The following is a 25,289-nucleotide window of genomic DNA, read 5'->3' on the forward strand; positions in this document are numbered from 1 at the left end:
TGGGTTTGCAGTTTCTGCACTTTGAGGTTCCTGAGGGTTGCCTTAGTGGGCTGTCCGATCCTGTGCTGGGACAGTGAGGTTGCTTTACAAATATCCTCAGTAGTGTAAGATCTCCAGCTACAGCCGGGCAACACAACATTTTGTGCCAGCGCTGGCCAAACTTTTCCTCTCGATTCTAAATTTGGTGCAGTGGCCTTGGCTGTATGACATGTCACGGAGTTCTTTATCTAAAGAAGTAGCTGTCAATCCCCACATCCTCTATTTCATGCATTACTGTCCATTGTTCTCTTCACAGGAGGATAGCCGTCACAGAAGGAAGGCGGCCTTGTGCTTCGTTATTCTAAATTGAGGCCAAAACTGTGCTCATCAAATTGGAGCAGGAAAAATGACTTGGCATTCAAGAATGGAGTTTATTTTTAATGGTGTCAAAATATAAACCTTTATAGACACAGTTGGATGAAAATTGAAGTAATTAAAGTATCAAAGAGGCTGGGAACTTAAGAAAAATTCAGCTCAACAGAAATGGCCACTCCTTTTTACTAAATAGAAATATACATATTATATAGATGATGATGGCTTGGAATGATGCACTTTCTCAGATCTGATGTGAGTGGGCCTCTTGTTTGGTTTGGCATGCTGGTGCTGTGCTAAGCCAAGCCAGTGTCTGGGGAGCAGTGCTGGCTGCACGGTCATGGTGGAGGGATGTTTTCTTCTCTGCACAGTGAGCTCTGTGACTGGGCAGTGTGAGGCCCTTTCACGTGGACTCGTAGCCGTTAAGCTCGGGGTCCATTGTGGCCTCTCCGTGGGCAGCATGCCTCTCGTCATCCCCTCTGATTGATCAGCACAGCTGTTTTTCTTTCCCCTGGAATGGAAAAGCAAACTGGGACACTTTTGATTCCCTGAGCTTTGCAGGCCTCTGGGTGCACTCATGGGGATAGATGGCCCTGAAAGTTTTATGGAGAACTGTTGGCTGAGAGAGATGGACCTTTTTACAAGTTGTTGGTGTTTACGAAGGTGGTTGAGCATAATGTCAACATTCCTAAAGTTGTTGTCAAGGGAATGACATGAATAACTGCCCCTTGATATGTTCGTGCCAACAAAAATAGACATGTTAGCATATATTTTTGTAGTTTTACACAGTACAACACCCACATTTTAGTGTAGTGATTACCAGGGGTGGATTGGGTGATCGTGAATCATAACTGTTAGGCTGCAGAAATGACATGTGGAGAGTAACTCTTCTGCACTGACATACCATAAATGCTGACATGTTAGATTTATGGTCTATAGTCATTTGTGGACATTCCTGTTGAAATATATGTGGCAGTTTTCCATCGCTATACAGAGTACTCCAGTATTCAGTACAGTTGGTTTAAATCTGTGTGAAATGTGAGAGTGGAACATATTGTTGTGATGCTGTGAGACTACTTACAGTTAGAGCTCTGTTATCTTTGTGGGAGGAACTGTAAAAACACCAAAAAAACTACAAAAATGTCTTTATAAAAATTTGATCGTCAGTCTTGTTTACATTCAGCTCGTCTTGACTCTTACTGTAACCCCACCACACATTTTTTTTCTTTTTTGGCGCATGTGAAGAGAGTCATCTCGCCAACCATGAATTGGAAGTCCAGTGATTTTTAGTCCAACCATAATGAACTCCAGATGTCTAATGAGCTTGATATGCTGATTCAGTCAGAGCCTTGTGGGGAATTTTATAGGGATAAAAATGTGTTGCTCAAAGCACCCTTTGTGTATAAAACACTATGCAGACATATTATTGACCTATTCAGTTTTGGTAGCAGTGAGTCTCTCTCTCAGGCCACCTACACTAGAGATCTTACTTCATTACTTTTAGCTTCAGGAATCATTTGTTTATTAAACTAAAACTGCAGCACTTAATAACTGTTTCACGATCTGTTTCTGTCAAGCATGTTTTGCAGCACCCAGTATGCTCATCCATTCAGAGGTGTATCAGAATGCTGCTCATTCGATATCCAATGTTTCTTGGCAGTACTGTATGTTTAGAATCATCCTCTTATCTTGTTTTCTATGTTCTTCATTTAATCTTGTACAGTTTGATTGTGTGTGGCCATGGTAAAGGAGTAGAGAGTAGAGGAGCTATTAGGACCAAAGTCACAAAAATCTATTCCTTTGTTCAGTGTCACTGCTCTATATAAGCCTATTTTACAAATGTCTATGTATAAACCCTGAGAAAAATGAGCTTGACTTGTAAAGAATTGCATGCTGCAGCATAGACTGGAGTCCCGTAAGACTTTTGCATCAGTATTTTGGAAAAACAAAACAGAACACGAAGTTAGCATGCATTTAGATTAAAAAGAAAATTACCTTTAAGTCTTAATTGTCTTAGATTATATGCACAGGTATAGTCTCAGCACATTGTTTTAGTCATATCATTATTGGAACCAGGACTGTAGTCGGAGATGTAAGACCTTTCATAACGCAGGGGCAGTCGGACATGAGCCAATAAAAAAGGTAAAGAATGTTAATTACATGATTTTTTTTTTTTTTTTTGTTCCAAAAAGATGTCCTGTGTTTAACCATGTATTGTGTTTTATTTGTAACAGAATGTGTACACAGTAATGCACCATTGCTCAGACATAATTACAAGGCAGGGATCTATCAGTAACAGTGGATAACGAGTAGGTTACTCTTCGCCTCAGGACCTCCACCAGTGCCCACTGCTGGATAGGAAAAAACCTACACAGCTCTGATTATTACCAAGCCCAGAATGTCTGGTGTCCCCCGCCTCATTGTAGTGCAGCACTCATGTCTGAGGTGGAGACAGTGAATTAGCAGTTACAGCACTTTCTTACAGCAGCAACTGTCTTCCCAAAAGTAGCTCCTCTAGGCATCACTCCTATGTGCTGCTGGCCAGTGCCCTGTAATTGAAGCTGCAGGGTGGTAATGATGATGCACAGTGGCTTGGTTGGAGCCAGACTGAAGACTCCTCTGCTGGCACTGTCCCCAGTGTTTCCCATGGGTCTTTATCTGAAACAGCTGCCTTCACTTTATTTTGGCATTTTATGCTTGTTGTGTCTAAAATGGATAAACTCTTGATTGTGTTTAGAATGATTTTTTTTTTTCTTTTGTAACAGTTTTTATAATGCACTAAGGCTTTATCTCTAATATTGGTAAATGAATACGTCCCATTTATAGTTGCCCACAGTTTTGTTTTGCAGAGATCAGCCACAACAGTAAAATCACCTGCCTTCTAGTGGGTTGATTACTGTTATGTGCCAAAGCAACGCTGATCACATATTAGGAGTATATAAGTCTTTCAAAGGTGTGTGTAGCCACTGCAGTGTCTCAGGCGTTTTTGGATTCTGCATTCTGAATCTTCAATTAGTGTTTTGGCTGCTGCTGTGTTTTTTGTTTTGTTTTCTTTTTTGGAGACAGACATTACCACCACACAGGCCAGGCCAAGGCCAACATACCAGTTGCCAACCATCTTGCCAGAGAAAAATATTTATTTTCTAGCTGGTGGGTTGCTGTAGGTTATTGGTAGTTACTGTGAAATGGATTTGTAAAGGCCTAGAGATCAGTCAGCGGCTAGAGAGAATTTTGTGTTCTTTGACCGGTTGGCAAGTCATTGTGGGAGGTTGCTGGCAAATGTTACAAACACCAACAAATTATTTGCCGATCAGTAAAACTGGTCAGTTAAAGTTGCGACTTTTGAAGTGTGTTGGTTGGGAAGAGGGAAAGAACAGTGTCCATTTCTGGTTTGCACCAAACTTCTTGTAGTTTCACTACAGCAAAAAACTACAGGCGGCCACAACATTTATTTTACCTGGTGACAGCCAGCAACCTATGTAGTGACATGAGGGTCATCAAGCCTGTGTGACTGAGGCCTAAGCTCTTAGCTAGTGCTATTAAGCTGGTTTAACTTTGGATGGGTACAATCCACAGATAGGAATAATCAGCATACATTTATAACTAACATTACTAATAAATATTTGCCAATGCACCCAGAAGTGTCTTTAAAAAAACACAATCGTGGATGCTGGCAGCAGATCTTTTGGGTCTTGTAGGTTGCCAGTTTGGCCCTTCATAGACTGGGTTGGATCAGGTGCACCTGTCAGAAGGGGACCAACAGATCCCCATCTGACCAAGGCTGGAGAACTTTTTTGTGTTGTGCATGTTCTGGTTGAGACCACTTGTGTCACTTAATAGTGTGTGGTTATGCTTTATGTGAAAGAACATTAAGGTGAATGGTACTTGCCAAGGTAACATCTACATGAATGTCAAGACTAAAGAATGTAGGTTTTAATACAATGCATACTTTGTAATATGTGAGTTTCTGGGGCACCAGTGTTTGTATTTTCACATGTTAAAATCAAGCTGAATCCCATAAATGTCGGGTCAGTTTTTGCTGACGCACAAGGGTCTTCTCTGTTTCTTTCCCCAAGCATGCTGGGATAGGCTCCAGCCCCCTCTCCCCTGCCATGGAAGATGTGAGTGTATAAAATGGATGAACGATGAAAATAAACAGCAGGTTTCAGCACAACCTTAAGTTGCCATGTTTTCCACAGTAAGACAGATGTGGCCCTCCGTCTTACTGCTGCAAAGGGCCTCATACATAAAGTTAGAGATTTTAAAATTAAGACATTTTAAATGCTGGAGTTTATTTTGTTTTGTGTTGGTATTGGCTGTTTGGGCATTATATTAAATATCATAGAACTTCAAGCATGAAAAATGGTTAACACTGAAATGGAAAAAGCACATAGAAAAACCCAAATTCTGAAACCTTGCATGTTACTTTGGCAAAAAACATTGTTTGTGTTGGACCAATGGGACGTGGATATCCAATCTGTTCTCCAGGCAGATTTTGTCTCTGTGCATTTGTATGTACAAACACACCATAATAAGCTAAACAGTATACCTAAAGAGGATATATAGTGCTCAATAGCTTGATATGTTATTTTAAATGCAGTACAGCATTCCAGCAACTTGCCCTAATGATCTTGGGATTGTTGACTATGAACTCCTGATTACAGTTCAGCGCAGCTTTAATCAGAGCTTCCTCTTCTTGCCAGCCACTGGAACCACAAAAAAATTGGCTGATGATATTCTCCGCTGGTCTCTTCCATCTGTGACCATTCTCTCATCCAAGAAAGAAAATGGGCTTTCCTCAGCTCACCCGTATTTCTTCTTGAGTTTTCTAGTACATGAAACATGGGGGTATTGTTGGCACTGTCATGATGCAGTTCCCCAAATGCACTGTAGAACTGAGATCACTGTGTGTAATGGTTCAAAGGCTTAAAATGCAACCGTGATGATCTGGAACAAAGCATATGCAGGAAGCATTGGTTAAGGCTTTGCTAGTCATGTAACAGTTACCGCTATAAAATTCTGGCACTGGATTTCGCAGAATGGATTGTGGTGATGGGAGAGCTGCTCTGGTTGTGCAGACAAAGTTTTTTTTTAACTTTCTAAGGTCAAGCTCAGTCACAGCTGCATACTCCCTGTCACAGTGGAGCGCATGTGTTTTTTCTTTATCCCTTTTGTTTTTCTTTACTTCATTGCATTCCTCTTGAGTCTCCGAGCCGAGCTGTGATTTTTATCCCTAAATTCTTATGATGTTGGAATGCATGAAGATCCACATTCAGTAGCTGGACACTTATGTAACATATATTTGGTTTGTATTAGAATAGATTCATCAGTACATACTGCTTGGCTTCACTAGGTCTTTAAGAAAGAATCTATACATATCCCTCCAGTACATTCCCTAGAGATTTGCTCAAATAAAGACAGCATGGATGTCTCTATTCGTGCATAGTGATAGTACGAAATATATGATGTTCTGAGCCTCTGCCTTTTGTGGTGGGTTTATCCTGGGAGGAATCATGGGGAGCCATCCCAGTGATCATTTCTGGTAAAGGCTTCCTGGCATCCGCCACTAATCTACCCACTCACTAAGGAAAAAGAGCAGGAAAATTGGACTCGATTGAGAACAGAGACATTGTTCAAAGAGTTTCTGAATTGGAAGCGGGTGCTGGCATTGGGCACACAAATCTTTGACTCCATCCATGCTATTTGTTCAGTACTGAGCTCTTGCATCAGCTCCAGCTTGACTTTCAGATGTGTGCTGGTTCAAAAGGTTGGGTGGAGCCACTTTGCTGTGAAGCCCATGTAACACTTGTGCCAGCTGGTGACATTTGAGGGAGGAGAAAAAAAAAAATCGGTGAGCTTTATTGCAAAAGCTGTACTCTTGGGTTGTCTGTGGGCTTTGCGATTTCTAGCACAAGATCTCCTGCACTGTGTGCACTGTGTGCGGGAGATGAAATGAAGTAACAGCTTTATTTCACAAGTAAAGTTCAGTAGGAATATTGCAGCATATGTGATCAACAAGTATGACTGCTAATTATTCTGAGCTGTGCCAAGTAGTCATGAGGACTTAAAATACCAGTTTTGAAAAGACAGCAGTGAAATAACTACCAGGTTTCTTTTTGCCACAGGTTGGCTAGTCCATTATCCTTGTTGAATGATATTCACCAGGAAATATTCAGACAACATGTAACACATGTACTGCTCTAAATCATAATCAAGCTTTCAGCTTCCAAGTTCAGGATTGGGAAATATAATATGGCATTTTGATGATTCTGTCTTAACTCTGTACTGCATATTTCTTTTCCTGAGCTAAACTAACATGCTGAGGAATGAATTTCAGGAGTTTTTTTTTCAACCCATACTGTTAGAGTAAAGATGGAAAAATCTACCTTTAACTTAATGGTGGAACTGCTGGATCACCTGTAGGTACTTAGCGCCCTCTTCTGTCAAAAGTCAAATATTTTTCACTTGACTAAGATTTCTCAATTTCAGTATTTGTACTGTAAGTGTTCATTTTGACTGATTTGTGTGATGCTGCTGTTTAACTACAGTAACTACAGATGAATAATCATCAGGTTTGTAGAGCATCTGGAACCTATTACAGTACAAGCTGGCTCTGAGTTTCTCTTCAAACCAATTTTCCAGTTAGTACCAAACACCTGTTTCTACACCATCAGTCATCTATCAGCTGTGGGAGTGGAGCACACCTAAGACTGTGCATGATTAACACGATGAAACAATGTTAATTCAGCTTGCTGAGATTGAAATGGATCAGCAGGAACAACCAGTAAAAGGAATGTCGGTGTGACTCAAGCTGTCAAAACCTTGGCAGCACAGTGAATCACATTAAACAATGCAAGCATGTAGCTTATTTGGTACTTGAAGTTGAAACATTTGTCTAAAATCCGATGAAGGTTTCAATCGGATCTCGCCTGGTTTGATCTTGACTGAATGTGTCTTTCAAAAGATATAATTTTATTTCAGGTTTTCATATTTAGAGTTTCTGGAAATATGGACGAACTGCCGTCAATACCAAAACACTCCTTGGTGGAGAAGCTCTTCAGAATCTCACCCACTGAATTCCTGTCTCTGAATGGAGCAAAACACTTGGTGTGTCTCTTATGTTTAAATTGCATCATTTCATACATTTTTGCTCTCTCCTTCTCCACAGGACTTCTCGCCTTCAGACTACAGAAACAACTCTGTGTCCAACACAACTCCACAAGGACGCTTCTCACCCCAAAGTCCCACTGAGCGTGACGTACCAGTGTCGCCTCATCGCAGGTAAATGTTACACTTTTACTCCAACATAATTAAAACCTACTTTTGACTCCTATACACACACAGGATTACCACACCAAATGGATTGTTCTCTTTTTCTGAGAGCAAACCGGGACTCTTTCACTTCTTTAGGCTTAAAATTTAGGTGCACGCTCAAAGGAAAAACCCGACTTGGTTTACAGTGGCTGTGTTAAGCCGTGGTTGGCATTTTGTGGCCATAGTTGGGAGTTAACTTGGTCAACTTTGTGGGAACATTCTGTCTTTAAGTATGAAAATTATGTTAATCATGTGTTATGGCCTTCACAGTTCCCAACTTTTAATGCAGCTGGGAATCTCCTGGTTTTGTGTAAACAGTGCTTCCACCACATCCATAACCAAGATGTTCTGGAGGAACATGGAGGCAAAATATTTTACAACAGCAGTTGGTTGACGATGGCTTTTCCTTTGATTTGATTCTCTGGTTTTTCTTTCACATGATAGCTTGATATCCAACTACTCGAGGGCCCCTTTAGAGGACAATGCACAACAGAACCTAAAGCTTTAACATGTACTACAGCGTAAGTTTTTTTCCTGTCTAATTGGAGTATACACAGTTTCAATGCAGTAATTTAGTGCCACCTATAGGCCTGTAGAGGCTGCACCTGCACATTCCACCATCACCTGGTACCTCATTTATAACTGTAAAGCTGCAAATATGGCATGAAAGTGGGTACTTGCAGACCATGCACACATGTATTTTGAAATTTTGGAAAACTACTAAAACGGGTGGTAATCATCGAACTTCTTTATTATTAGATTTTTATAGAGAGATTTGTATTTACATTTGTGATCCTTCTCAAATTTTGTACTTTATCAAAGAAATAATTACACCCAAATTATAATAACAATTAAGGCTATTTGCATTACACTGTGTTAGTAGTAAGACACTTATTATTACCTCTACAGAAGTGAAAATAGTTTTATCTGGTTGCATCAGTGATCTCATCTTGAAAAATTCTTTCAGTTTCTCAGTTGTTTCCTCATTTTTAAAATCTCTGTCAAAATGCAGATTAGCTGAGAAATCTGCCAAACCAGTTCCTTCATTTAGAGTAAAACAGCCAGCTTGTGAATCTACTGATATTGTCCAGGTGGTTCTCGATGTTTACTGCTTTTTGCAGAAACATTTGGAGTCAAATGAACCTTTGGGAAACGGCTCATCACCTCCCTCAGCAACACTTTAGTTTCTTGTTTCCTGCCTCACCCTCTCTGATTAGGTGATGTAGCTGTAATTTGATTCTGTTCCCACTGTGCAGGTGCTGCCCTCCTAAGCATTGTTTGGAATATTTGTTGTCCCAGAAGAAATTGGTGTTTTCACTTCAGTCTCTCACACAATCCTTTCTGTCAGCACGCTCACGGTGGCTGTTTTTTCTTTCCCCTCCTCAGTGCACGATAGTTGACTTTGGACTTTAGACCCAAGTCCAGCTGGGCTAACCATAGCTAGTGATGTGTCAGCAGCTGTAGTCAGACCCTTCCCAAAAAAGATTGATTTTTGCTTCTCCCCCTAATTGGCCCCCAGTCTAGAGCTAGCACAGAAAGTCTCTCCCTGTTCTTTCCAGCCAATCACAGACTCTGTAACACCCATTTTCCCACCCCTTCATGATGCATGGCCAATGAGTTTCAGCTAAAGGCACACCTTTCAGTCACTCTTGCATTTTCTGTGCCGTCTGGTTTAGATAGAGGTGTGTGCTCTTCATCTGCTTGTGTGTCAATATTGTTTGTTCTTTTGTATGTTGGTATGTTTGCCGAGTTGCTCTAGCACTGTTAAAAGGACAAGGACTTTAGCTGGAATTGTTCTTCCCCACTTTTTTCACTCTCTTTCTCTCTTTTTTTCTTTTTGAGGTGAGTCTCGTCATCTTATGTTTTGCTGTTTTTAATTCCTTCTCTCCATATGTTTTGACTTTGGTTTAGATGTTGTACTTCAAGGAAACCAGTTCATAAATATGGCTGGAATTTAGCTTTGTGATCTTAGATGTTTCGACTACATGCAGCTATGCCTTGGGTCTCATTGTTGCTCGCGTGAGCCAAGTCTGGATACAGAAACCAGCAGCACATTTGTCTTGGCCACTGATATATACATGTGAGAACATTGGAAAGCGCAATTCCCAAGAGTTTTGTGGAATTAGATTTAAAAGTGATAGTTGTTTTAATGTGCTTGCACTAATAATCTGTGTGCTTGACTGCTTGTTCAGATGCATGTTATTTTCTCTGACCATAAGTCCTGTTATTTCTATTCTTTTACCTAGAATTTCCATTTGTTTTGAGATAGCATGTCATGAGGGATGGTGAGGGAAAGGAAAAGGGGAAATGGCTTGCTTAGGGTGGAGCTGAGCATGTGGAAAACTTGGAGAGGTCTGAGAGGTCTGTTTTCAATTTGAACCATGTTCAGTGATGCAGAAGAAAGGGTCTGAGCATTTGTTTCATTCACATACTTGTTGCTATGTCTGTTTGCCCTTGTTTGTTGCAGCCATGTTCACTAAGGGGGAAATGGGCTTTGCATACACAGAAATATATCTTATGAAAATTCTCTGAACATGTTCATTTAAAACCATTACTCATCTTTGCAGCTGGACAGTGAACCTGAACCTAAAACCCAAGAAACCAGGGCTGTTTCCTTTTTCAATGGCCACGTCTGTCTCTTTGCCTCAGCCCAATTCCAGTTTAACAAAGTTGTCTAGTCTCATAATTTGAATTATCAGTCACGCGAACTGATTTGTTTTTTAAAAGCAACACAGTCACAGATTTCTCATCTTGAATCTGCTTTAAACTCATAATAATTGAATGTATAGAGCCAGGCTACATGAAGTTAAAAAATGTTACAAATCTGCCAAAACCCAGCAACACGCTAACTGTAATGTTGTTGTACAAAAAAAATAAATAAAAAGGCTTTATAGGTTCACATCTGTATGTTAAATCACAACAGTGTTGAATGAAGTTGAGGGCTTTGTCTTCACACCACAGGTGTCAGTTAAAGCATAAATATCTCTGCAGTAGGTGACAACAGGTGGGACAGTCAGTCAGGTTGGGTTATTCTAGCTGACAAAACGGCTCCTATTTGAAGTAATCAAATCGCACCTAGTCTGAACAGTGTGTACCTGGCCGACTGGTTCCACATGACTGAAAACACTCCCTCCAGACAAACACACATACAGGAACAAAATTTTGTGTCTTACCAATGTTCTGCCAATCTACATTTTAGTACATGGGTTTCCTCAGCTCGGGTTGCTTGGAAGACGGAGCTTTTATCTGTTAAGTAATAATCATTCAGCTCACAGTGTCTAATCCCCTTTGATGGAAGCTTCTTCTCCCCTCCTGCCCTTAACCTGAAGCTGAAATTGCAAAAATGCAGAGTTTGAAGTAATTTTCTATGGCTGTGTACCAGCGACAACAGTGGCTGGAGGCGTCATGTGTTTGAGTTGTCAGTCTGCATGTACGTGCAGGGATTCTCATGAACATGATGTGTCAGGTCACCTCGAGGGATTTTATAAAAATTTGGCACAGATTTGCAGTTGACCTCAGGGCCAGTGCAGCTTGTCGAAACACGTTTTTCACCACAACTCAAGAACTCATGGGCTAATTTCACAAGTTTCTAATGGGATAAAATGATGTGATGACATTTCATTTTGAAAAGGCCAAAGGTCACACCTTCACAAAAAGAGACACGCAACTGCGGGATCTCATGTTTCTTGGCTGTTGGAGAGGCTTTTGAATCAATTTTGTACTTGGTGATGTTATTTTGTGCTATAGATTATGTAATGCACAAGCCTCTCTTATTACTACTTTGTTAACCGGTTTTAACTAATCAGAAGTTTTCTAAAAAAAACAAAGCCGCTTTTCGTTAAGCTCTTTATTTTATTTTATTTTTTCTTTAAGGATTTTAGATTTGAGATGTGGCTCTCTCAGTTAGCCTTTTGCCCTCCTTGTTTCTTCCTTGTAGCTGTTTGCTGAGTTAACAGCAAGACAGCAAAGTATGGTGTTACTGGTGGAGCACGTTGAGCATTAGTTTGATATTGTTTGAATTCTTGTACAGAGTTGCTATTAATGTAGAAATAAACATGCCATTTCACATAGAAATCATACCAGATCATACTTGTATGGCTTTTCTTGGCATCAACTAGTAATTTCCCAAGAACCTTCCTGAAATAACAGTAATCCCCTGATCAATAAATTCAACAGTTCCCACTGTAATATCATATTTTAAATTTTGATGAGAGGGGAGACTTCTCTGGTTTGGTCTGGGTGTTGTCTCTGCTATTGTACAATGTTGGAGCTGTTGAAGCAGTCGTTGGAAGTACCTGCCAATATAGATTGATTTAGGAACAAATATGGCAGAAATCTCATAAATCAGATAAGTTGTTTTACCATTTTAGATTAGATAAAAGCGCTGTTCTGAGCAACAGCTAAAGAAGTTCAAACTTAGATGGGCCTCTTAGTTGGCTCTTTACAAACACACTTCTGGTGAATCTGCAAATGCATGTGATGAGTTGCAAATATGTGTGTGGAGAGAGTTACCCTTAACTCAAAGCTTTGATTTGCCCTGAGCTTATACTCACAGGCTCATGCGTCCTGCTCTGCCTGCACTCTGTCAGAGTGTAATACAACAGACATTCATAATGAGCAGCACTCAGTTTCAGTTACTATTTAAAAAAAAAAAACAACAAAAAAACTTTTACATCTACATAGAGGAACCAACTGATATCCGATAAAGTTTGCCTTCTGCCTGCAAAACTGCAGCCAAAACACTCAACACAAACTTGTGCAAATTGCAACACGCCAAAGTGCAGCAAAAATCAAATGTACAAAAGAGAGCCGGAGAGGCCTGCTTTAAGTTATTATTGGTGACTTGGTTTTATGTCCATCTATTCAGTCATAATACAAACTTTAATGCTTTAATATCACCGTATCATACACATTTATATATTTTTAATCATATATAAATGAATAGATCCTATACTGATTATTATTGGTTTGTTTTACAGCAGTCCCAGTTCTGACTTTGCCATGCAGAGGTTCGACACAGACTCAGAGGTGTACAAGATGATCCAGGAGAACAGGGAGTCCCGCAATCCACCTCGTCAGTCCAACACCTTTAAAATGCTGCAAGAGGTCCTGGAGGCTGACGAAAAAGGTGAGACGCTCATTCATCCAAAGAGCATCCTTTATAGACAAAAGTGCACATTGTTTCATAAATATAAAAGTGTGTGTGTATGTTAGAACACACAAGAAAGTGGCAGTAGGTATTAGTTGAGCACAAAAGGGCTTTGTGACTGCAGAGATTTTATCCATGTGGACTGGCTGCTTTGAGACTTATTTTCTGCATCTGTCAGCTATATCAAGTACTTTATAATTCACTTCCTCTCTTGTTTCTGTTTGCTGCCCACATCTCCATCTTGAAACCATCCTTGACAAATGTGCATCATTCAGAACCATATGCACTTCCATATGTTTGTCATGAGGAGCGCAACTCTGCAGTGTGTGGGTCATAAAAATGTTATCATGGAATACATCGGTCTGATTCCCCTTTGGCTTTGATCTTTGGCAGTGAAAATAAATCCAGATAGTGATAACATTCTTTCATGACGTGATAATGGCCAGTATTTGGAAATTTCATATAGCGTGTCCCATAGGCGACGACCTTGTGATGACAGTTACCGGAAACATAAACAAGCTGCACTGACAGAGGACAGTGAAGACAAACAGAGTGCTGATGTGTTGAGCAGTGAGACGCAGCGTGTCAAAACTTCATCATGAGCAACTCTGTGTGTGTGTTTTTCTCCAGAGGCAGCTCTGAGGTTTCCAGGAAATCTTTCACCAAATGCCCCCAAAGCAACCACATCAGTGGGAGGAACCAGCAAATACCACACCTGCGAGAGGTGTGGTACCAAAATTGTGTAAGTCTGTGGTCGCCTGCAGTTACATGCTTAATTGGATAACATAGCCGTTGATATAATAATATATTTGTGTCTCAGACTCAGAAGATTTGATGCTGGTTTGTTTTACTTATAAATCTGCAAATGATGCTACACAATTACAAAACCTTCACACTTGAGCTGTGGTGCATGAGACTTCTAGACCTGCCAGCCCAACCAGATTGAGCTATTATGGACAAAAGGTGTTTGCCTTGGTGACGAGAGTCAGACTTCCGCTCCCCTCTTATGCGCACCACTCAGCCATTTATGGTAGAGTGACCGAAGAGAACGGGTTCCTCAACAAAAGACAGAAGACACTGTGCTTATAGTTCAAAAGCAAAATACTTGGGTCTTAATGAACAAAGATTTAAGTATTTGGCTGCAAATGGTAATATTTATCTGGAACTGGAAGACTAGTCAGGATAGAGAAGTGTGTACATGACAAATACAAAATCCTTTTCTGGAGGGAATTCTTATTTTTTTTTTTTTTTTATATATTTGAGGCTTCACGTGTTTATAGAATATAATACTATATATATAATATACTACTTAATCGTTATCAGATTATCATAAAGATGTATATGAGATCAGGATATGAGTTGCCGTGAAACTCGCACATCAAATCACTGATTTTAAATTATCTGACCTCCAATTTGAGTCATACTCTGAAGGCCATGAGCCTCTTAACATGACCAGAATAAACTGGTGAAACTGAAATATGTGAACGAATGCTTCTGGTTTACCTGGTGCACAACACTGCCATTGTGGTCTGCTGTGTAACGATTTGTGGGGGAAAAATAATAGACAAAATTTCAAAAGGAGTCTGAAACATCAATTGTAGACAGTTCAAGCGGGTCTATTAACTGTTTTGTTTTAGCATGGTGATTATTTGTGCTGATTGTTGAAACTCATCATTTCACCGTTCGATCATCTAGTCTGTTTTCTTGGTGCCTGATTGCGCTCATCTCTCCGCAGCTCACAGGCCGTGCGCATCAACGACGATCGATTCCGCCACCCCGAGTGCTACACGTGCACAGATTGCGGTCTTAACCTGAGTATGCGAGGGCACTTTTGGATTGGAGATGTGATGTACTGTGAGAAGCACGCCAAAGAAAGGTACCAGGGCCCGGGCAGCTCCCCCCCAGCCACCGTGTCCCCTCACCACTGAGTCTGCCACTCCACCCCTGCCTCACTGTGGACACAGAGGGCCGCCTGTTTGGCTTAAATATCCACCTCATCTGACTGAGTTTTAGATCTTGGGAAGATACACGGAGGTGGAGATGAATCAACAATATGGTCGAGGATGCTCTTTTCTGATCACATTTAACCATACTTTGCAGTAATATAATACACTTTGTTGCCTTCTTTGTAAATGTATGAGAAATGGGGCTTTGTTTGTCTTTTCTTTTTCTTTTTTTTTTTTTAATTAACCAGCCTCCGTGCCATCTTTAGGTTATTCTTAGGCCTAATGATTCACAGCTGCCATGGACTCAAGCCACATGACATTATGCTAAGGCCAGATTTACAAATCACCACTGCTTTGGACAAACTCAACAGGGCTGACTCTGAGGATCAGGATCTTCATTTAAATTTTCTGCTGACACAGTGGGATCAAAAGAAAACTTACACTGCATGCCTTTTTAAAAAATGTAATGTACACAGATAGTGCTGTGTGGGTGTGTATGTGTGCATACTTTCTCATGCAGGGGTGTGGCGGCTTCTTCAGGCGTTCCCTTCATCTGTGGGTGTGTGTGCACATGTGAGAGTGAGAGGCAGAAAGGAAGAAGGGAAAGGGTGTTCACACTGTTACAAACACAGGAGTTGCAAATTTAGTATCAGGCCAAAAACCCCTGAGTTTTTCTGTATTTCTTTTGTAATCTGAATTTATAAATAATGAGGGGATTTTTTTTTGTGGCTGTTTTTGTTACCTTTTGAGGGACTAGAGTTTCATTTAATATGCAAATATTTTTGATGTTTGTGATTGAAATGTATTCTATAATGTAGATCACTTAAAATGCATAATGTATGCACAGGACATATAGTGTGAAAAGAATCGATGATGCTACACTTACAGCAGTACTCAGAGATGCACTATAATGTTCACATTTCATGTGGCACTTAATAAATTCGCACAACCTGAAGCTTCCTCAGCGATAATAACTGTTTTGCAGTTGTGTGTACCAAAATGTGTATGTGTGTATGCAGTGTTTTCCTGATGTGTTATTGTTTCTTTAATGTAACTATGTCTGCCAACTTGAAACATTTATTCTTCCCATATTAACACCAGAAAGAGTTTCGCCAAAAGTAGCACAGAAAAGAGTTTAACTGCTGCTGTAAGCTGGTTCTTTACCGCACATTTTTGAATGTAGAACAAGGTCTGTGACATACACAAACTGCAAACATCTCTTTGTAGTAGAAGTTGTACAGATAGGTAGACAGTTTATTTAAATGCATTTTTGCATATTTATTATTCCACATATTATATCGCACACAATCTAGGGATTATGTTTGTCATTATATTTAATTGTTTTACTAGTGGCTCCATAGTGCAGTGCCAGTAAAAGCTCTGCAGTTCATCCCAGGAGGAGACACAAATCCCTTGGGGTGGTTTGTGTCAGAAGAGGCATCCAGATTAAAAATCTGCCAACATGCTTTGTGAATAGCAGACCAGGCAAAAAGGAAACTAGAACGGTAGTTTGGATGCTTTTATTTTCCCACAAGCTTATCTGCCATCCAGGTCTTGTAACTGAATGAGCATTACAAAGTTGTTGGGAGACCCACGTCTATGACAAGAGATGTCTGATATAATTATGCAGCACATGAGGAGGGAGAGTTATGACGTGCGTTGCCTTTGAGGCTGTGTAACAGCTATGTAATTCACGTTCCTGACCAAAAGACGGCAGTATTACTGCAGTTTCAGACTTGTTCTTTATGAACTTATGAAAGCGATAAAACTCAAATTACACATGGATTAAGATTTTTAAACTTCGTTATAAAATCTTTGCGCAGGATTAGAAACAAAATATGGACATGAGCTGATTCATTTCGTGGAGAAATCTGATGGTATGTTTATATAAACAAGTGGGGGGAAGCATAGGCGAGTGTACTATGATTTCGGTTACTAGGCAATTATAGAATTGATTTCTGCATTATTTGTGGATCATTATACAATGACTACAAAGATAAACCTCCTTTGCAGCATTATATTGGATTAAATTCTAAATTACTTGAAAGACTTCGGATAAATGAGTGTTGACAGTACAGCACCACATCGTTTGATAACCCCTCAAAAATGTAGAAGTAAAGAGCTTAATGTTCTCATAAAGTGTTAAATAAAACCATTCACCCAGGAAATGTGCAGAAGTGGAGGAGTGACGAGTGCGCTGCGGATCTCACCACTAGATGTCACGAGCTCCTCGAGAAACACTCGGCAGCAGGTCGCCTGACGTCTGTTTCCCGGCTGGAAGTTTTCTTTTGTTTATCCATTGGCAGAAATCCGGACTTTTTGCCTGAAACTCAGCAGTCAGTGGGTCTGGTTTCTCTAATTGTGCTGAAAACCCCATTGTTTTACATGTTTTTCTACCAGTGTGGGATTTGTAGAAGACGACCGACATACAAAACCATCTCTCAGCCTTCGTCACACATCCCCAAAAAGCTTGTATAACATCAGCCAAAATCGACACTGAGGCACAATCTCAACCCTATACGTTTTTTGGCTTTTTTAGCCTCCAACCTTCTCTGTTTTCCACCTTCGTGATGTTCTCCCCCTTTCTCAATAACTCCACCTGGAATGGAGTCCAGATGTGGAACAGGGAAGAAGGAGAGACTTGCTTGCTAAGCTATAAGGAGCAGGGGGAGAGCGTGTGGAGTACATAGAGAGAAAATGTTGGACCGACATTAAAGTTTGTCTGGATGCCATTAAGTACAATTTGATGTAATGTGCAGTTTGGGACGTGACATTTTAAAATGGAAACTGTGCTCTCCAGATGAGAGCGATCTGGGCCTTGTGGAGCTGGACGGGGGTGTTGTACTTGAAGCCTTATTTAACGGCTTGGATAAACAGCCCTCTGTTTCATTGCTGAACAGGCGCCCATCTACTCCTTGTGCTTTCTTTCAATAATTGCACCGGCTTTTTCAGCCCATTCCCGACGTAAAGTATCATATACAGGAATAACAAACCAGGGGTCCACTGTGTGGTTCAGAGCACAGTGCGCTTTTATACTACCAGGCTGCTGGCTGCAGACTGAGGTGCCTGCAGTTTGGATATGTCGGTGAATAGTTGTCAAGCCCAATTGCATAAAATCCCGTTTCAAAAGCTTTCCTGCTTCACCTTCTCATATTTTGAAATGCTCTCCAGATTTGAATCGCCACGGTTTCCATCCTACTGAGCTTCTCGTATATCAAAAGGTATTTTTAAAACTGAAATATTGTATTTTGGGAAGTTTCCATACACGCAGGGAGAAAAAAAGAGCAGCAGAGCCAGAGGAAGGATTCTTTTACTTTTAGGGGAGAAATGTAATGTTTCTGTAAAATAAATAAATATATATATATTTCTATATATATATATAGTTCTTTCAACAAAATATTTAATGTTTTTTATTATCTCAGAATAATTGAGGAAGAACATTCAGTGAAAATTTGATAGAATAGGACTGAAAAAAGCTTATCTGTATTGGAGCCCTGACAGCTTCTTTGTGCCAGCCACTCCAGTTTCAGCATTTATGAGAAGCCACGGAAACAAAAGAAAACATGCCATTAATCTAGAAGTTATCATCTACAATATGACACCCCATTCTCTACGTCTACATTTTAAAGATCAATAACTCTAATCATAACTCTTTCTGCAGCAACAATATCACATTTGCCGTAGCGTATCTGTAAAAGTCTTTGCTTCCTCTGCTTCCCGTCGATTGAATGAAAACTCTTTGATCTGCTCCAAAGGCACAATACAATGAAGGCTTTCCACATTCATTCATAATTTTAGTTTTAGGCTCCCGGTGCAGGCAGGCACTGAAATCAAGACCTTTCAGACTTTTACACCCAGGCCGATCAACATTTTCAAAAGCAGTTTCCCTTTCTGATGAATTTATCATTGAACGTATTATTGTTGTAATGGGATAAAAGCCAAAAGTTGAGTTAATAACTAGGCCTAATTATTTCGATAATTATTTCAGTTTTGCTTATAGGTGAAATATTTGTGGGTTTTAGGCAAACTCATATCCATAATATTAAACCTAATGGGCCGTATGTTTTTTTTTCTTTTCTTTTTTTTTTGTGAAGGCGTGTAACGTGAGTCGTCGTTGCCCTGACCCCCTCCCCGGTCACATGTGGAACCTCCTCTCTGTCTCGCTCTGTGCAGATCCGGATGCGCTAGGACCGCGGGGACCAGGGCGCAGACGAAGACGGAATGGGCGCACTTGGGGTAGTAACCAAGTGATTTTTGAGTGTGACAGAGGCAAGCAAGCAAAACCGCTAGATTCTGGGAATTACACCGCAGCTCCGAGCTCACTTCTAAACGAACTAAAAGTTGCTGTTTTTTGTTTGTTTCTTTTTTCCAACAAGTTCAAACTGAATTCAAGTTGCGCATGAGAGTAAGCAACGGTGAGCTTAGGGATTGGAGGAAAACACTGAGGGAAACTTTCAAGAGATGCGAGCAAGTGAAAAAGAGAATTAATTTTTGTTCATATAAACGACAGCGTGGCTGTGGATGTGACTGCTCAGCCGTCAATCTCACCAACCCCTGGATTAAGTTCGCAGAAGGCGAGATAACGGTAATCTGGACACTCCCACTTCTCTAAAGGTAATTAACACAGCCATCAACTTTTTAGAGACATATTGGATCGCTTTTTTTCTAACTGTTGTGGACGTTTGGAGGGTGACACATCTCTTGGATTTATTAAAAGCGTTTGGACCAGAGGGAGTTGTGCGCCCGGGCTGCCATGACATAACGGGACACTTGGGGAAAAAATCAACGGCGCTGAATATTTCTGGAATGACCGGATGACGAGTGTCCATTGTTGAGCGGATCCTTTAACCTTGCCATTCATTCAAGGCCTGAAAGCTGATTTTATTATTGTTGTTGTTATTACAACTTTCTTCTCGCCCACATTACACCCACTGAAAGCTCCATGCTGCAGATATGGGATGATTGGAGGCTGGGGTGCAGCTGAGGTGAGATCCAGCCGAAGGACAATGTTTGCGCCCGGCGTTGGCATCCCTCTGCTGCCGGGGCGTCTGGTACTGATGCTGCTCCTGTTGCCGAGGCTCTACCAGGCTTGCCCGGGGCTGCTCGCCTCCACCAGTGGCTGCAGCTGCGCGGAAGAGCGCCCCAAACTGCACAGCGTCCAGGCTGTGGGGATCAGGGTCAGCTGCAGCAAGGGGGAGCTGACTGAACTTCCGGATCCCGGCTTGCTGCCCAACAGAACCGTCACTCTGTGAGTTGGAACACTTTGAGCATCACTGTAACATTCAAACTGACGAATTAACAGTGTATTATTATCATAAGGCTGGATTTTTGAAGGCTGGGCCTGACATACTGGTGTCACTGGTACAATTAGGCCTCATTTCTGTTCTCTGGTGTCACTCAGCTTTCATAATAGTATTTCTGAATGTCCCCTAAACATTTTGGAGGGGAAATATTATCCAATCTTTTTAAACAACTTGTTTCCATAGTTAAATTAAGTTGAAGTCACAGGATGTCCATGTTATAGGATTAGGGAAGTCACCTTTAGTTGTTCATTCTTAAAAAGTACTCCCAATGTGATTATCATCTAAGGCTTAAGTATTCTGGGAGCCACACACCGATGACCCCTTGACCTTAGTTTTACCTACATTAATGGCTTTCTGAGTTAATAAGACTTGTCAGGTTAGGCGCTTACATCTTGATTTACTTTAACTGCTGGGCTGAACGCTGCCATGCTGCAAACCATTAAAACAAGCGTTGAGAGGGCATAGGGCTGACTGTAGCCATCATCTGGCCCTGCCTCTCTGACACAACTCTGTCGCTTTAAATTAGACTCAGCTAGACGCCCTGTCTTCAGCTCGCTCCTTCTTCTTCCACCGCCGCCGCCGCTCGTGCACATGGCCCAGCTGACTTGGCCTCGCAGAACTAGAATAAACAGAAACAAATTATAAGTATTTTATGTCTGAGTCTTTGCTTTACTGGTGGGCGGCTCCTTAAATGCCGCAACACCCTGCCTCACTATCTCCTTCCGTTGAAAAGGGAGGAAGAAAAAAAACATCTGGCGAGAGCTGGACAGCACTAATCCTGACCCAGAATAGTTGCATATTTGTAATTATAAAGCAGTTATTTGTGTGGTCTGTTTTGGACCAAACTTGAAAGCACTACCATCACTGGCCAAAGTACACTATTGCCCATGACTGATGGCCTACCGATCTATTAGTGACACATTTCTTTGGACAGTAACACACCACTTTCTTCACAGCTGCTCAGTCTTTTGAAGACATTGCTCATTCCCACAGTGTGTTAGTGTCTCTGTACTCTGACCCAGCGGGAGAAATGCTAAGTGCACATCGTCACAGGGGGAAAAACATGTTCAACTGCCCCACTGGAGAAAGCATATGAGGTAAAGTGAGGGGATTTATGCCCAGGAGAGCTAAAGCCAGCCAGCAGTCCATTTATAGGGCTTTATGTTTCTTGCTTATTAAAGGCAGGATAAACATCTGGGGAACACATTGCTGAAAAGCTGGAGGAGGTGAAATGGCTCGGGTGGCAGTGGTTGAGGTGACTTAAGATAATCTCCTATACCCACACCTAACTTTGGTTAAGATGTTTTGTGCATGCGCTTTGCATTCTGTGACACTTTTTTGATTAAGCTCTCTGCCAGGTGAAAACAATTCCGCTTGCAATCCACCATTTTCTCTATATCCCGGGAACGACGGTGTCTAGAAAGTTTGTTTTCCTGAGGATTCGGTGAGTCTTTTCAAGCGCCTGCGTTCCCACTATTGCTCGTGACATTAGCTCCAGATGTGGAATGCGAGAAGTTGTGTGGGTATTCGTGTTATTCCTGACATTCCACAGACGCTCTGAAACTGCAGACAGTATCCCAGGTGCGGCATAGGAGCTTTTTCCATGCCCTACATCACTTTTCCTCCTCTCCAGAATCGGCGGGCTTGAGAGCCAGGCCCTGCTGCCCTCTCTCTGGGGCAGCCTGGAGGAATGCTCTCCTCCATGCTGAGCAGGCAAAGGCTGGAGGACACCAGGCCTTGGGCTTCCGGGGCTGGCTGCTACGTGTAATTCACAACAGCTGGCCCCTGTGAACATTCCAGCTGAGGCCCCTGAGCCTCATGGGAAAACCCGACGGCGATTTGTTTATTAAAACTATTAGCTGGCTGTTTGTTGCTCCTGCCATCCATAAAGGAGCAGCAAACAGTCCACCCCCCTGACCCCCCCAATATTATCACCTCCTCCTATGGCTCGTCAGTATCTCTGTTTGGAGTTTGTTTACACTGCAGTGTGTGTCACGTTTACACATCGCCGTTTCTTTAAACTTATGCTTATCAGTAGTTTAATGGTGTATAAATTTATTCTCAGCCTTCTCCATCGAGCTCCAGTCGTTTGTCCCACTTTCATTCGTTTCTCTTTATCTCCATCCCCCCTCCCCCCGCTCTCTATCATGAGTTCATCCACATGCAGTAACTCTCAACCTAAATATTTAGTCGTCTTGGTAGGAAACTGCCATGTCCAAACTTCTTCCAGATGTGAGCTTGAGCAGGCTTGTGTTTAGGCCTAATTATGCACGGCTGCAGAGGAGGTGGATCGCTGAGCGAGGAAGAGGAGTGGAAAGGGAAGAGAGGGTAAAACAGATAAGGGTGTGAAAGTGAAAAGTTCTGTTGAGGAGAAAGTGGGAAAAGACGGTGTAGGTTAAAAAGAGGCCGGAGCGAGGGAAGAAGGTCGAATACGAGGAGTAGAAGAAGTGGGACGAGGAAATCAAAGGGGAAAGAAAGAAAGCTGAGCAAGAAAAATGATGGAGAGAGGAGAAGTTTGGCAGGCAGTTCAGAGGGATGTGCCCCTGGAGACTGAAAACTCCCCATCCCCTGACTAACAGATCTTTAGCTCCAAGTTGAGACACAAGAGGAGGAGGCAGGGCTCCTAAATGCATCAACATAGCTTCACTTTTAATACATTACTTCGTGTCTCTAATATTTTGGATGTTACATTTGTCTTTGCCTGTTAGCGGAATTATGCAAAACTACAATTTTGGGTAACACCACTGCCGCTGAAGCAGCTGGTTGGAGCTGGAGTTAATTTTTAAACAATATGCCCAATATTCATAAGATCTATGATAAATCCATATGATATCAATTTTTTTGGTTTGTGTTTTAAGTTTGCTAAAATTTCACAGGCTCCGTTGTTTCCGATCTTCATCAGAACTGGACCAGATCATCTTCATACCAAGATATTATATGGATTTCTCATTTTCAAAAGCTTTTATTCATCATGGCAATGAAGCTGTTGAAAAGGAAGTTAGGTCATATCTTGGCAACGCGTTCAAGGACATACATGGACGCGGGACTTTGTTTTGACGAAGTGCAAACAGTCTTTCTTCATTTGCTGCAAAATCGAATAACTTTTGGTTACTTAAAAGAAATAATTCTCGTCTGTGATAATGCCAAGGGAGGTTCAAATCTGAGACATTTTCTAATGCAACTGGCATATTGTTTTTTTTATCAAGAGCAGATTGGATGTTTCTGTCATAATAATTCAGCTGGATGAACTGAGAGAACTCATCTGTGTCAAAAAAGACTGCAGATCTCTACAGCTTAGACACTGAAGGCACCAGCTTCTCTACACAGTCTTCTCCATGCCCCAAGCTTAGGTTATTTAGTTGTGCTTCACACCTGGCCAGTCAGAATGGTACAGGCCTTACTAGTACTGGTAAAAGTCAGAAAAGCTGTTTGGAAAATGGATTTAAAGGTGATGCATAAAAGTGAGGAGTGGAATACATTAGGGTGGCGCTAGACCCAGTGAGAGTGTTAATGCCAGGTCTGAACCTATTCAAGTACCAGTCATCAGTCATTATTGGACATGTTTGAATTAATAGGGCAGGACTGAGTCATTCAAACATCTGCTGGGGATGCCACATTGAACAAGGTGACATTGTTCACATGTCTGTTCCAGCCTAACGACCCCGACAGTAATTCATAGAAAGACGTAGGGACAACATGGGCACCAATGTTGGTATATCCCCAGTTTTATGCATCCCAAATAGCCTAAAAGAAAATGAGTGAATTGGCAGGAGAAAGGCTCAGTGACACAGGACGCTCCCAGTAAAGCTAAGAAGACTATACTGAGGCTATTGACAGAGGGAGGAACATCTGTACCTACTCTAAACGGCTTACATCTCTAACAGAAGCTGTCTCTTATGCCTCTATAGCAAAAGTTCATAGTTTCCATTCTCTCAACTGGTTTGGAGTGTAAACACACTTTTCTTACATACCTGTCAATACCAGGGACTAAACAGAACTGTTTCTGTCAGACTTCAGCCTGACAGCTATAGTATGTTTTTTAAGACTAATGTCGATATTTGATGATTTAAAAATCCAATATATCGGCCGATATTTTTTTTCTTTCAGACACCTGAAACGCAAAAAAACTTCCATTTGTTATGTGTAGGTATTTAGTGATTCTGCCTGACTCTGTTTTGTTTGTAGTTCCAAACACTTGTTGGCAAAAGGGATGTTGCAGAGTGCCCCCTGGTGGGCAAACTATGCAACTTCCTGGCTGAAGGGTGTTTCTGTTGTCTCTTCTTTACTTGTTTCATTTTCTGTCATTTGCTGTTATAAATGGCAATATCAATAGATCAGAAAATATTTAATAGTGGCCTAAAATTTTGGCCCGTTGATAAATTGGTCCAGCTGTAGAGTTCGAAATTCCAGTTAGCTAACTGTTTATGTATGCGATTGGAATAACAAATCTGGCATTTTTGTTAACCCCCCCTCCAAAAAAACCCATCCAGGTTGTTATTCCAATAATAATGTAATTTGATCTGAAAAGTATGGATGCCAACTGTTGCATAATGAGCCCATTAATCACAATGATTGATGGGCTCATTACTAACAAGTTATTATAATTTTAATGGAATATCCACATACGCATAATTTCATCAACCCCTGTGTCCCAAAGCCAAATGTTGTTTATTATGTTGAAAGTTTAGCTCTGCTGACTAAAGAAGCTGTAATCTTTCGGTATCGGCTATTTCAGTGTTTTCAGGATCTTCAGACTTTCTTCGTAAACTGATCACAGAATTCTTGTTGTATGAAGTGAAGGCTGTTTCAGAAGATTTCATACTGTAGGTTCTACTACTGCATTAGGGAACAGGACAAAAATGGCTTTAATAATAATGAAAATGTGGGAGGCTGTGAAGCACAACTTAGCAGAAGGAAGAGTTCATTCAATCTTTCATCTGAAAAAGGATGTTTCACAGACAACCAGCTGGCAGACATATGCAAATATGCCAGTTTGGGGTATCTGTGTTGAAGCAAGCAATATATATGTATCATTAGCTAACTGGTATACGTATCCTACAGATTCATGCTATAGCCCTGAAACACCCAAAGAAAAATGAGTGCAGCGTGGGGGCAGCTGTCTTTGTTTTAGCGTTTTAATGAATAACAGACAAATGAAGAGAACGTACAGTGGCAGCTCATGTGCAAATGTGCTGGTGCTTCATAACTTGTGGTTTGTACCCAAGT

General features: G+C 41.2%; 2 protein-coding genes across 2 annotated transcripts in view; both read left to right on the forward strand.

Moving 5' to 3' along the window:
- pdlim2 (PDZ and LIM domain 2 (mystique)) overlaps positions 1–15,720 on the forward strand; it is a 32,080-nt gene extending 16,360 nt beyond the window's left edge. The window contains exons 7-10 of the mRNA XM_085475020.1: positions 7,520–7,632; positions 12,645–12,793; positions 13,445–13,556; positions 14,550–15,720. Coding sequence (XP_085331146.1) covers positions 7,520–7,632; positions 12,645–12,793; positions 13,445–13,556; positions 14,550–14,742 — 567 coding nt within the window. The 3' untranslated portion in view covers positions 14,743–15,720. The remainder of the gene's footprint in view (positions 1–7,519; positions 7,633–12,644; positions 12,794–13,444; positions 13,557–14,549) is intronic.
- Positions 15,721–18,977: 3,257 nt separating this feature from the next.
- The window catches only part of adgra2 (adhesion G protein-coupled receptor A2), a 39,708-nt gene continuing 33,396 nt past the window's right edge, over positions 18,978–25,289 (forward strand). Inside the window, exon 1 of the mRNA XM_085475021.1 lies at positions 18,978–20,008. Within this exon, the coding sequence (XP_085331147.1) occupies positions 19,719–20,008 (290 nt within the window). The 5' untranslated portion in view covers positions 18,978–19,718. The remainder of the gene's footprint in view (positions 20,009–25,289) is intronic.

The sequence above is a fragment of the Copadichromis virginalis genome, linkage group LG12 (genome assembly GCF_057382275.1).
Source record: "Copadichromis virginalis isolate Kocher_CV1m ecotype Utaka linkage group LG12, C_Virginalis_male_GT1.1, whole genome shotgun sequence".
NCBI classification, from domain to species: domain Eukaryota; kingdom Metazoa; phylum Chordata; class Actinopteri; order Cichliformes; family Cichlidae; genus Copadichromis; species Copadichromis virginalis.